The 13,009-nt window shown below is 43.5% G+C and overlaps 1 protein-coding gene across 1 annotated transcript in view; it reads left to right on the top strand.

Moving 5' to 3' along the window:
- The window catches only part of LOC126205909 (transient receptor potential cation channel subfamily V member 4), a 247,344-nt gene extending 241,566 nt beyond the window's left edge, over positions 1 to 5,778 (top strand). The window contains exon 17 of the mRNA XM_049938875.1: positions 5,566 to 5,778. Within this exon, the coding sequence (XP_049794832.1) occupies positions 5,566 to 5,778 (213 nt within the window). The remainder of the gene's footprint in view (positions 1 to 5,565) is intronic.
- The last annotated feature ends 7,231 nt before the right edge of the window (positions 5,779 to 13,009 follow it).

Genomic DNA, 13,009 nt, shown 5'->3' with positions numbered 1-13,009 from the left:
TTCGCCAGCATTATTGTAGTGTCTAGCTACAGAACTGCATTTCTGACTGGCCCACGTATCCCTTAGCTCATTGTGGGCCTGTGTGAAGCTGATATTGCAACCATATTAATCCTATCAGGGAGACATGTAGGGTTTATGAAAACTAGTTTGTGACTGTCTCGAAATGAACTGCACTTTCACATTTTTCAATGGATTATGAGCTAAATCAGTACCTACAACACAAGCCACTGATGCAACAAAAAGCCTGTCATCATTTAATTGAGTCTTTCCCTTATAGTTCCGTGATGCTTCATCATTACCTTATCTTCAGCTAGTTATATTTAATAATATCGATCTCCATTTTATTTTCTAATTTTTTAGTAGGTATATGTGCTTTTTCAGCAAGTTACTGGTGCAATATGATGCAACTCTTTGAAGACTTCATATGGACTGTTTCTGAGAAGGAGCGGGCATGCAGTTGCACACAGAGTTTTCATGGTCTTTCAGTTTTTGTTACTTCCACTGCTAGTGTTGGAAGATCATTTGAAAGAAGCATGTCGCAACATCATTGGCTGCATCAGCTAAAAATACTTTATCAGTATATACTTTGTCATGGAAGTCAACCCTGGCTTATTTGTTGGAGAAATATTGTGGCTGAAAGCTTTCTTTGTGACCATGCTTTGATATGTTTGACAGTCTACCGTGGGTCTAGTTCTAATGGTGGCGACTGGCTAATCACATTGTGCTCAGGGGATTTCTTCATCCCATTTTATCAAGGCCCATTTCTTTGGATCTGGAGTCGCACATCTGTTGCGGTGTCGTGTCGCCCGTGCATAGCGACACAATCATCATGTATTTAACGTGTTTTCCAATCACAACTTGACTATGTGGACATGTGCCATTACTTTCAAGTACTTAGGTAGCCTTGACCACAATAGAACGTGCTGCCCAGTGAATGTATTCATGCCGGTAAACCCATCTTCTTCTTATTTGCTCCATAATTGGAGAAATAAAAATCTCTTAACGGCTATATTAGTTGGTAGCATGATAAAGTAGGGAACACTGCATTAACCTTCATTGGGCACTGCTACTGACCAGCTCTCAATTACATACATTGCAATCGCCCAAATGGCAGTCTTGTATAAAGGGTTGTCCGTTGATCGAGACCGGACCAAATATCTCACGAAATAAGCGTCAAACGAAAAAATTACAAAGAACGAAACTTGTCTAGCTTGAAGGGGGAAACCAGATGGTGCTATGGTGGCCCACTAGATGGCACTGCCATAGGTCAAACGGATATCAACTGAGTTTTTTTTTTAAATTGGAACCCCCATTTTTATTACATATTCGTGCAGTACGTAAAGAAATATGAATGTTTTAGTTGGACCACTTTTTTCGCTTTGTTATAGATGGTGCTGTAATAGTCACAAACATATGGCTCACAATTTTAGACGAACTGTTGGTAACAGGTAGGTTTCTTTTTTTTAAGTTAAAGTACAGAACGCAGGTACATTTGAACATTTTATTTCGTTTGTTCCAATGTGATACATGTATCTTTCTGAACTTATCATTTCTGAGAACGCATGCTGTTACAGCGTGATTACCTGTAAATACCACATTAATGCAATAAATGCTCAAAATAATGTCGGTCAACCTCAATGCACTTCGCAATACGTGTAACGACATTCCTCTCAATAGCGGGTAGTTCGCCTTCCGTAATGTTCGCACATGCATTGACAATGCGCTGACGCATGATGTCAGGCGTTGTCGGTGGATTACGACAGAAAATATCCTTCATTTTTCCCCACAGAAAGAAATCCGGGAATGTCAGATCCGGTGAACGTGCGGGCCATGGTATGCTGCTTCGACGACCAATCAACATGTCATGAAATATGCTATAAAATACGGCTTCAACCGCACGCGAGCTGTGTGCCGCACATCCATCATGTTGGAAGTACATCGTCATTCTGTCATGCAGTGAAACATCTTGTAGTAACATCGGTAGAACATTACATAGGAAATCAGCATACATTGCACCATTTAGATTGCCATCCATAAAATGAGGGCCAATTATCCTGCCTCCCATAATGCTGCACCATCCATTAACCCGCCAAGGTCGTTGATGTTCCACTTGTAGCAGCCATCGTGGATTTTCCGTTGCCCAATAGTGCATATAACGCTGGTTTACGTTACTGCTGTTGGTGAATGACGCTTCGTCGCTAAATAGAACGCGTGCAAAAAATCTGTCATCGTCCCTAATTTGTCTTGTGCCCAGTGGCAGAACTGTACACGAGGTTCAAAGTCGTCGCCATGCAATTCCTGGTGCCTAGAAATATGGTACGGGTGCAATCGATGTTGATGTAACATTCTCAACACCGACGTTTTTGAGATTCCCGATTCTCGCGCAATTTTTCTGCTACTGATGTGCGGATTTGCCGCGACAGCAGCTAAATCACCTACTTGGGCATCATCATTTGTTGCAGGTCGTGGTTGACGTTTTCACATGAGGCTGAACACTTCCTGTTTCCTTAAATAACGTAACTATCCGGCGAACGGTTCAGACACTTGGATAATGTCGTCCAGGATACAGAGCAGCATACATAGCACACACCCGTTGGACATTTTGATCACAATAGCCATACATCAACACGATATCGACCTTTTCCACAATTGGTAAAGGATCCATTTTAACACGGGTAATGTATCACGAAGCAAATACCGTCCTAACTGGCGGAATGTTACGTGATACCACGTACTTATACGTTTGTGACTATTACAGCGACATGTATCAGAAAGCGAAAAAAGTGGTCCAACTAAAACATTCATATTTCTTTACGTACTACACGAATATGTAATAAAAATGGGGGTTCCTATTTTTAAAAAAACGCAGTTGATATCCGTTTGACCTATGCCAGCGCCATCTAGCAGGACAACCATAGCACCATCTGGTTTCGCCCTTCAAGCTAGAAGAGTTTCGTTCTTCTAGTTTTTTTGCTTGATGCTTATTTCGTGAGATATTTGGTCCGGTCACTATCAATGGAGAACCCTGTATATTGGCTTTGGATGTATTGGCATTTGTTTGTCATACAGCACTCTAGTTAGCATCTGCCTCAGCATCGAGACTACTTTGATTCTATCATCAGTACTGTTGATGCCATCACGGTCTATATATAAGCCGACGAAACATAATAAACGCACTGTTATGTCAGAGTTGCCTGCATCTCCGCCCCCACCCGCTTTTACAAGGCCCTCCAAATCCTTGAACGCCATGCCCTCCGCCTTGCCTTCTGTATCCGCCTTCCTTCCCCCACACAGCTCCTGTATGAACTGATCCCCTTCCCCCACCTCCTCCTGTTCCTCCAACATCTCCGCATCCTTTACATTATCCGCAGGCTTGATCCCCCCCACCCTCTGGTTTCCTCCTTCCTCTCCACCCCCTGCCCATTGCCGCACCTCTATCGCTGTATCCCTCCCTCTCTCCACCTCCACACCCTCCACCTCCTTCATCAGGGCAATTTCCAACGCCTACCCCTCCCAGATGACGAACTTCGCCGTGACATCTACCCTCCCTTCCAACTATAACCTGGCCTTGTTCCCGCCCCCCTCCCCAGGGCCCCCTTTTTCCTCTTCCCTCCTTCCCCCGGAGCGGATTTTCCTCCGTTCCCCCCTCCCCTGAGACCCTGCAACCCATACTTGCCTCTTTCCTGCCCACATCCCTCCCTACCTGGCCCTCTTCAGCGCGCCCCCCGCTCTTCTCCCCCATCTCTTCCCCTCCCTCCCTTCTTCCGGTCTCCATCCTCTCCTTGCGCCTGGCAGATCCTCTGTTTTGATCATCGTCAGTGTGCCACATCAGTGTTGTGTTTAGTGCTGTTTCTCCTGTACATCAAGAGGTGTGATTTTAATTGTGTACTGCCTTGAGGTTCGCCGTCAGTGTTTGTTATGTGCTACGCCATCCATCGATACCTTTTATGCTCCTGTCATACTGTGCCTTGTGTTCTTTTAATTGTCGCAGTGTGTGGCTTTTTGTGTGTGCTACTTTTAAACAGTTTTTTATCTCCATTTTACAGTCACCCCGTTTTTTGTCTATTGCCTTCCATGATGTTCCCCATTTTTTTATATCTATGTTCACCATATTCTCTCCTTTGTTATTTTTAAATGTCTTCTATTGTTTGTTCCATGTCTTTCGGCTGAAGAGCAGTGCATATGCTGCCGCCAGCCCGCCCCGATGGGGAATTGAAATACAATAAAGAAAAAAAATATATAATAAATAAATAAACGCACTGGCTAAAAAATTAGTCATTCCCAGGAGACATGACGCTGCAGTGCAATACCGTCTCTAGCATTGATATTGGCCACAGTTCGAAGACAAAGAGAGCCAACAGGTTTCTTCAGGTATGCCACATAGAGCTGAAGCCACTCAGTGATGGTTAGATGCTGCAGAGCTACCAAATTGCTGTTCCAAATAGTACAGATATTTTCTATGGGCCTCAGCTCGGGTGATTTAGTGGACCAGTCGAGGTGCGATAAATACCTGAGTTGTCGACAGACGAGGAGTGTATGCGTGCAGGTTGGTGTCGTCTCAGAAGATGGAACTGTCTACGACATTCTTATCATGAAATTGTAGAAGAAAGAAGTTTGTTACTGAGAATGTTGAAATAAATGTCCTAGATGATTTTCACAGATATCTGAAAGAGTAGGCCCAAGTCAGGGCACGAGAAACACCTCCAGACGAACTATTTGGACCGTCAGCGTATTCGACTCCTAGCATCATGTTTTAAAAAAAGCAAAATATCGACTCGTCGGTCTATACTGACCAGTTTCTGTGGTTAGCCCACTGAGAACGTACATATTTATGGGTTCCTGTGAGAATAGGCCTTTTGCACAGTATCTGACCTCAAATGTCTATTGCACGCAGCTCGCTTCGCAGTGTTCGCTCGAAAAATTGTTGAAATGGGTCTGCATTTATGGATAGCAGTAATCCATGTTGGATTTGAAAGAGATTCTCATAGACAAGGAGTTAACGATCGTCTCAGGTCTGTGTCTTTCTTTGTACGAGTAATGTTCTTGCGCCTTATTACGTGGCTGCTAGTGGTACACTTTTCCTTGTAGACACGATCGACAATCTGCGTTGGTATACCAACAAACTGGGCAACTTTTTTCAGTGTTGTCATGGGCACGTCCAAAAACGAAAGCTCCTTTCTGCTATTCTGTCATGTCTCCTAGTACCTTACTGCGCTGATTCCATACACCAGACTGGCACATACTTGCACGCACATCTTCACTGCCATGACTTACTTCAGCAGTGATGGGTGACATGACTGCCTCGTACCAGTTCGATAGTATCAATAGCGCTCCAAAGCTACCAGCATTCCCTCTTGAGAGGTTGACTAATATAATGTCTGGCTGAGTTTATGTCGATCACGAAATCATCACTGTAGAGCGATATAAAATGAATGTTTTTCTGCTTCTGTCTGTTGTAATGGTGTCCATTACAAATATTTTCAACAGTGGAGACAGCGCTGACTACCGCAGGCCCCCTTAGGTTTTGATGATCAACTGTAGACAGGGTTGTTGTTGTTTTTGCAGAGTCCTCCAGTGCGGACTCCTGAGATGGACGCGGAAACTCCCCCGCTTCCTGCAGCCGCGCAGCCGCCGCTCCCCAACGCCCACGCAGCCGTTGGCCGCTTCAGCATTGACAGGGACAAGACTGCCGCCAGGCCTCGGCCGAAAACCGCCAGAGTCAACAGGTCTGTTCTGCAAATTCGACTTTCTACGATCTGCTCCAAAGAAAATGGATGAGCGGTCCTAACATTCTCAGATGTCGTGTTATTCGTCGAATTATGTTTCATGTCGGTCTTCTTCATGAAGTTAAAGCTTAGCATACTATTAAAATTCTCTCTCATCATTCAGATAAATAAAGTTTCTTCTCCATTTCCAAATTATTTCTCAGGCTCTTTAAACAAATTGTTCAAATTACAGTGCAAATTCTTTTGTATCGAGTTTCATGTTCTTCAAGATGGTTCAAATGGCTCTGAGCACTATGGGACTTAACTTCTCAGGTCATCAGTCCCCTAGAACTTAGAACTACTTAAACCTAACTAACCTAAGGACATCACACACATCCATGACCGAGGCAGTATTCGAACCTGCGACCTTAGCGGTCGCGCGATTTCAGACTGTAGCGCCTAGAACCGCTCGGCCAGTTATTCAAGAGAACTAGTGAATTTGAAGGTGTGGGTGAGTCAGTACGAAACGTTTGCAGATTGATATGGGAGAAGAAAAGGGTATGGAAGATAGCTACAAATCACAGAGGATAACCACGTCAGTTTGTTCGAAGTTAAGGGTTTTGACTAAAAAATGGGTTGAAATGACCACAGGCTTATCTCCTTTTCCAGATTAGCTCCTATCAGTCGTAATGAATCCGACAAAGACGCTCACTAATATGACAGATGCTTTGTGACCTTCCAAAATTAAAATGCACTGAGGCTCAGGGGGCTCATGGACGATCTATTTCGCAACACAACTTTGAGATATGCGTACTTTTGGACTTCATTTTACCTGCAAAAGCAAATGAACTGGAGACTTCTTGTGTTTCGGGGTCATGAAAAGCTGCAGACAGAAACTGTTCAGGATGTTTCTGTGGAAAAGAGAAAATGTAACAAGTGGAGCTACAAGAAACAGCAGAGACGAACGTTACGAATCCTAAGATGTTGTGAGACAACTCAGTTAACGGAATACAAAGTAATAAACTGATTTATTATACTATAGGGTATGAACTGTAGGGTAGGCAAACTCGACCAAATATAGATGTACAGCGCAAGTTGTTGGAGCATGAAACTCCACTAGAAAACTGCGGATGACTTGGTCTTAGTGCATGTGTGCGTTTCCAACATGATGGAGGCCAACTCACTTTGCGCCTTCTTCCCCTCCCGCCTCCCTTGCTCGTGGAAACCTCCGCCAGAAGTCCAATGAAAGAGCCGCCCGCTGAGGCCGAGCGGTTCTAGGCGCTTCATTCCGGAACCGCGCTGCTGCTACGGTCGCAGGTTTCAATCCTGCCTCGGGCATGGATGTGTGTGATGTCCTTAGGTTAGTTAGGTTTAAGTAGTTCTAAGTCTGAGGGACCGATGACCTCAGATGTTAAGTCCCAAAGTGCTTAGAGCCCCTCCAATGAAAGATAAACAGGTAGAGAAAATCTTGTTTTGTGGACAGGTCATTTATCTGATATGATCCTCTTGAGTTCTGCTTGTGGGGTCGTGTGAAAGGTCTTGGGTGCAAGACGCACGAGACGTCTGAAAACAGTAAAACAAAAATTAAAGCGTTGAATTCCGTCTTGAAATGTTCTTTCGCAAAACAAAATGGAGAAATGTGGCCATCATTGAATAGCTGCTAAGAAGAGTAATATGGTAATCAGTGTTAGTGATAGTTGAAAGCAGCTCAAATTACTAAAGTGATTAATTATGTTGTCTATAATTTGCCGTAGACCTCTTGAGCAGAGATGTGTTCCTCGTGATTAGGAGAGAACAAAGTTTCATCTGTGAAATAGAAATGATTCCCAGTACTACCAATCTATATAACTCGTACTTATTAGTGGCAGAATACTATGATCTATCCTGAGTTCAAATGTAGTGACTGAAGTATTCTACACTGAAATTGACTAAGACGCTCATTTATTCATCGCGTTGAAATAATAGTTACAGTACAACAACTACAACAGTTCGTAATTTATCCACCCCGGGTCAAAGTAAACTAGAGTCCAAAACAGAACAGGATAATTAAGCCAGAATGTCTAGGGGATCAAAAGCAAAGTTGTTCTAAGCAATAAGAATGTCATTTAATGTAGAAATTCCAGCCCACTGACGAAGGCAGGGTTTCACGATAGATACTCGCGCTATCGCTAGGTGCTGAAATATCTTGCACGGCCGATTCCGGTCCCTATAAACTGGCCATACATTGTAGTCGAGGGCACAATTGGATATAAGACAACTGCCTCATAGCGCAGGCCACAGTGTCACCGTTTGTGCTATGCCCTTATCAATGTCTGAGTGGTGCCTAGTCAGGCGAGAATGCATTTTGGGTGGTGTAATCGAAAATGTCCTGGCCGGTGGCAGTGCTGTTGGCGGTGGCAGCACACCGGGAAGGGGGACGTGGTGACGGATAGCTTTACAAAAGGCTCTGACTGGAGGAGTCTTGACATCTGGAAAACTCCTCTGTGACTTTTCTGTGCTGAATACACATCCTGAAGATGGGAGTGGTGACTGGGGACAGCAGTAATAATAAAGGCAGAGGTGCCACATCCGTGGGTTCCTCGATGTCTGTTGAAGAATAACAGGATTGGGGGACGTCTTTAAATGAAGATATTCCAGGGCGAAATTTAAGATTATGCTATGGAAGCGGAGTGGGAGACAGGTCTCAGTCCAGAGGATAGGGTGAACTGCGGGGGCAAAGCTGATCGGCTTGATATCGGCGGATCACCTCGTTGGTGTTTACCTCCAAAACCATATTTCTGCTTGCGCCCAGTACTTACCCCGGCATCTGGGAAAAGGTATTGACCCACACTGGGAATCCCCAAGCTGACCGAGCTGATGGATATGTCGTGGGACGCTAAAGATGTAAGAAGGAGCATTGGTGGTGGCTATGGGTGTTTCGGTCTTGGACTGACCAAGAATTGGAATGGTTCACTACGAAGAAAGGAATTGCCTCTGTTATGGCTTCCTCTTTGGACATCCACTCACTAGAGTGGTTCAGTACGAAGAGAGGAATCGCATCATGGCGTCCTCTTTGTTAGTGTTTATGGACATTGCTTTCTCAAGTTGTTTGTTGAAGGTTTGTGTTAAGTGTTCTGTTTCGACGTTGGAGGCTGGGTAGAAGGGTGGTGGGAAAATATGATCAACGCCAGTAGTGTGGCAAAAGGAAGGGAATTCAGCACATGCAAATGACGGGCCGTTGTCTGACATGAAGACCTGAAGGACCCCTTCAATAGAAGAGGTAACTTTGAGTGACGACATGGTTCTGCAAGCAGTGATTGCATGCGCGCCACTTATGGTAATTTAGAGAGTTACGTAGTTAATTAGTTGGTTACATGTTCCATAGTTCATTTGAATGATTCTTTTATGGAATTATGTGGAATGTGTCAGCTTACAGGCTATGTGTAAATGAGTACCTTATTTTCTTAGCTCTACTCAAGCAACAACACTTAAAAACAAGCCCTTTCTATCCCCCTTTTTTTCAGTCTACCAGTTTGTAAACAGAAACTGGTACAAGAAATTGAAGGACTTGTCCAGGAGAAAAGATTTTACGTTAGACTTCAAAATATGTTTGCTACCTGTCAGGCATTTTATGTTATTGGGTAGACGATCAAAGATTTTTGTTGCAGCATTTTGAGCTTCTTCTCCTTTCTTAGCCAATGACAACTTCAGTAATGGCTAATAAAGGTCATTTTTGCGTCCAGTGTTGTAAGTGTGGACCTCATTGTTGTTCTCAAACTGTGACGGATCCTGTATGGCGAATTTCGAATATCATTAGTGTATATAAATACTGTGACGGCGCAGTTAAGATGCCTAGCTTCTTGAAGAGGGAGTACCTACATGACGTCTCTGGACGAACGCCACAGATTGTTCTTACTGCTCGCTTTTGTGCAATCAGTGCTTTCTTTCTGATGGGAGAGCTACCCCAGAAAATTATTCCATAAAATATTATTGACTGGAAATATGAAAACATGTCAGGAGGTTAAATATATGAAGAGCAAAAGTTTCTGGACTTAGTTGTTTCGGAAATAAAGTAACATGCTTTTTCAGTTCAAGTTTTCATTAATATGTTCACCCTACAAGTTGGAGCATTCTACTCTGCTGGCCTAGTACTTCATCAATTGTTGGTGTGACTCCAGTTGCATGCAGAACTGAATACACTCAGTGTGTATTTTTTTTTTTTTTTGTTTCAAAATTTAGTGGAAGCTGGAGAGGTACATCGGCCACATGCGTTTTGGAAAACAAGCACCCATCTGCGAGTTTGATCATAAGGTCTTTTGAAGGAAGGATTGGGTACGATAGACCACAGACGAGTGTCAATAGGCCAAGTTTGCCGTTAGAGTTCTTCATTACATGTAGACGCGTAGCCCACCGACTGCCTGAGACTGACGCCGGAAGTTGCCGCTCGAGCCCGTCAAGTAGTTGCCTGAAAGGGTCGCGGACAGTGGCAGAAATAGGGAGAGAGCGGTAGAAATCAAGCGCCGCCGTTCATGTGAGCGTGATGTTTCCAATATGATCATTTGCACAACCCATGCCGACGTGAAAGTGAAAAGATTATTCGTCACTGAACGCCTCTATGATGTCAAGGGTAATGCGCGGCGAACTATTGTGGACTTGGCCAACGATATGAAAACCGGAGGTTTGGGAACCATCGGAGACAGAAATGTTCGGGTAGAAGCGACAAGAAAAATAGAAGATGCGGCACGAGATTATTTTGTACTTTATAAATGACAACTTTCCAAGTAGACTGTTTTTAAATGTATTTATTCACGATAGCGATTTCGACTCCATTCCCAACTGACAGATCACTATTAAGTGCCGCAGTGCATAATCATCCTTTTATTAGGACATTTTTATTGTTTCAGCCACGTCAGCAATTCATAGTGAGCTGTCACTTGAGAATGACATACTAGGACAAAAAAATATATTTAAAAACAAACCAGATGGAAAAATGATTTTGTTTATAAACTATTGCAGCACTGTGGACACAAGTGAAGAGAAAACACAATAACAATATATATATATATATATATATATATATATATATATATATATATATATGTTGTCTTTTGAGTCTCTGGGACTTAACATTTGAGGTCATCAGTCCCCTAGACTTAGAACTACTTAAACCTAACTAACCTAGGGACATCACACACATCCATGCCAGAGGCAGGATTCGAACCTGCGACCGTAGCAGCAGCGCGGTTCCGGACTAAAGCGCCTAGAACCGCGCAGCCACAAGGCCGGCTGTGTTTGTCTCAATGTACGTACAAGATGTAAACGTGGCTTACACAATGAAAGTGTTCTGTGTTCTAATAAAAGAATGATTACGCATTGAGGCACTACATAGTGATCTGTCACTTGGGAATATATATACTGCGTCCAATTCGCTAACACGTCAGAGAGGAGTATTTTGCTCGTTGTAACAAAGGAGCCGCTGTGCATTAGGTTTGATGGAAGGCGTACCCATCGCTTTGGTTAATGGGACAGTGGCACCTGTTTCGAGATGGAACTGAACTGGAGTCTTGTTGTCTTAGGCTGGAGGAGTATCTGCTTAGGTATTTCTGTGAACGGGTGAAGATGTGTTAAAGACTTGTTTACATGTTTACGTTTCGGTATTCGAAGATATTTCTGGTGAGTATGAGCTGGCTGTGGCCGTTTGACTAAGCGATCGACGATCAGTCCTTGGAATCGGTCACAAGCTTCAAATATCTAGCGCTTTCACTCTGGATCTGTGCGGGCTTAGAGGATGTGAGAAAGGGAATGTTTAGTCTTCCAGCACTGACAGCTCACGGGCGTTCGTGACTCATAGCCTTCAGCTGCTCTAATGTAAATTTTGACACGCTCAGAGACAGCCATCTTCAAATACGATACTTATTTGAAGCAATTAACATTAAATTAATTAAGGTGTTGTAATACAGTGCAATGAGCAGGAGGAAAAAGACATTCAAAACATTTAATAAATATTTGTGATCATGTCCCATATTGCACAATGCAGTTAATCATAAATATAACTACTGTTATTAATCAATGTATCATCAGCTCACACAGCCAACAACACCGTTGCGTAATGACCTCGATGACGCTGAGGATTGCAGCATTCCGAAACAGAGAACCGGTGTTCCGAATGTTGCCGACTTTCAACGATCATTACTAAAGTCTGTTCGGGGCTCACAACATGCTAATTTATGTATGTTACCAATTAACCCCCCCCCCCCCCCCCCATGAACCATGGACCTTGCCGTTGGTGGGGAGGCTTGCATGCCTCAGCGACACAGATAGCCGTACCATAGGTAAAACCACAACGGAGGGGTATCTGTTGAGAGGCCAGACAAACGTGTCGTTCCTGAAGAGGGGCAGCAGCCTTTTCAGTACTTACAGGGGCAACAGTCTGGATGATTGACCGATCTGGCCTTGTAACACTAACCAAAACGGCCATGCTGTGCTAGTACTGCGAACGGCTGAAAGCAAGGGGAAACTACAGCCGTAATTTTTCCGGAGGGCATGCAGCTTTACTGTATGATTAAATGATGATGGCGTCCTCTTGGGCAAAATAGTCCCCCATTCGGATCTCCGGGCGGGGACTACTCAAGAGGACGTCGTTATCAGGAGAAAGAAAACTGGCGTTCTACGGATCGGAGTGTGGAATGTCAGATCCCTTTATCGGACAGGTAGGTTAGAAAATTTAAAAAGGGAAATGGATAGGTTAAAGTTAGATATAGTGGTAATTAGCGACGTTCGGTGGCAGGAGGAACAAGACTTTTGGTCAGGTGAATACAGGGTTATAAATACAAAATCAAATAGGGGTAATGCAGCAGTAGGTTTAATAATGAATAAAAAAATAGGAGTGCGGGTAAGCTACTACAAACAGCATAGTGAACGCCTTATTGTGGCCAAGATAGACAAGAAGCCCATGCCTACTACAGTAATAGAAGATTATATGCCAACTAGCTCTGCAGATGACGAATAAATTGAAGAAATGTATAATGAGATAAAAGAAATTATTCAGATAGTGGAGGGAGACAAAAATCTAAGTCATGGGTGACTGGAATTCGATAGTAGGAAAAGGAAGAGAAGGAAACGTAGTAGGTGAATATGGAATGGGGGTAAGAAATGAAAGAGGAAGCCGCCTTGTAGAATTCTGTACAGAGCATAACTTAATCATAGCTAACACTTGGTTCAAGAGTCATGAAAGAAGGTTGTATACATGGAAGAAGCCTGGAGATACTAGAAGGTATCAGATAGATTATATATGGTAAGACAGAGATTTAGGAACCAGGTTTTAA

The sequence above is a fragment of the Schistocerca nitens genome, chromosome 1 (assembly GCF_023898315.1).
Source record: "Schistocerca nitens isolate TAMUIC-IGC-003100 chromosome 1, iqSchNite1.1, whole genome shotgun sequence".
NCBI lineage: Eukaryota > Metazoa > Arthropoda > Insecta > Orthoptera > Acrididae > Schistocerca > Schistocerca nitens.
The sequence above is the reverse complement of the archived record's forward strand: the minus strand, read 5'-3'. Positions and strand labels throughout refer to the sequence as shown.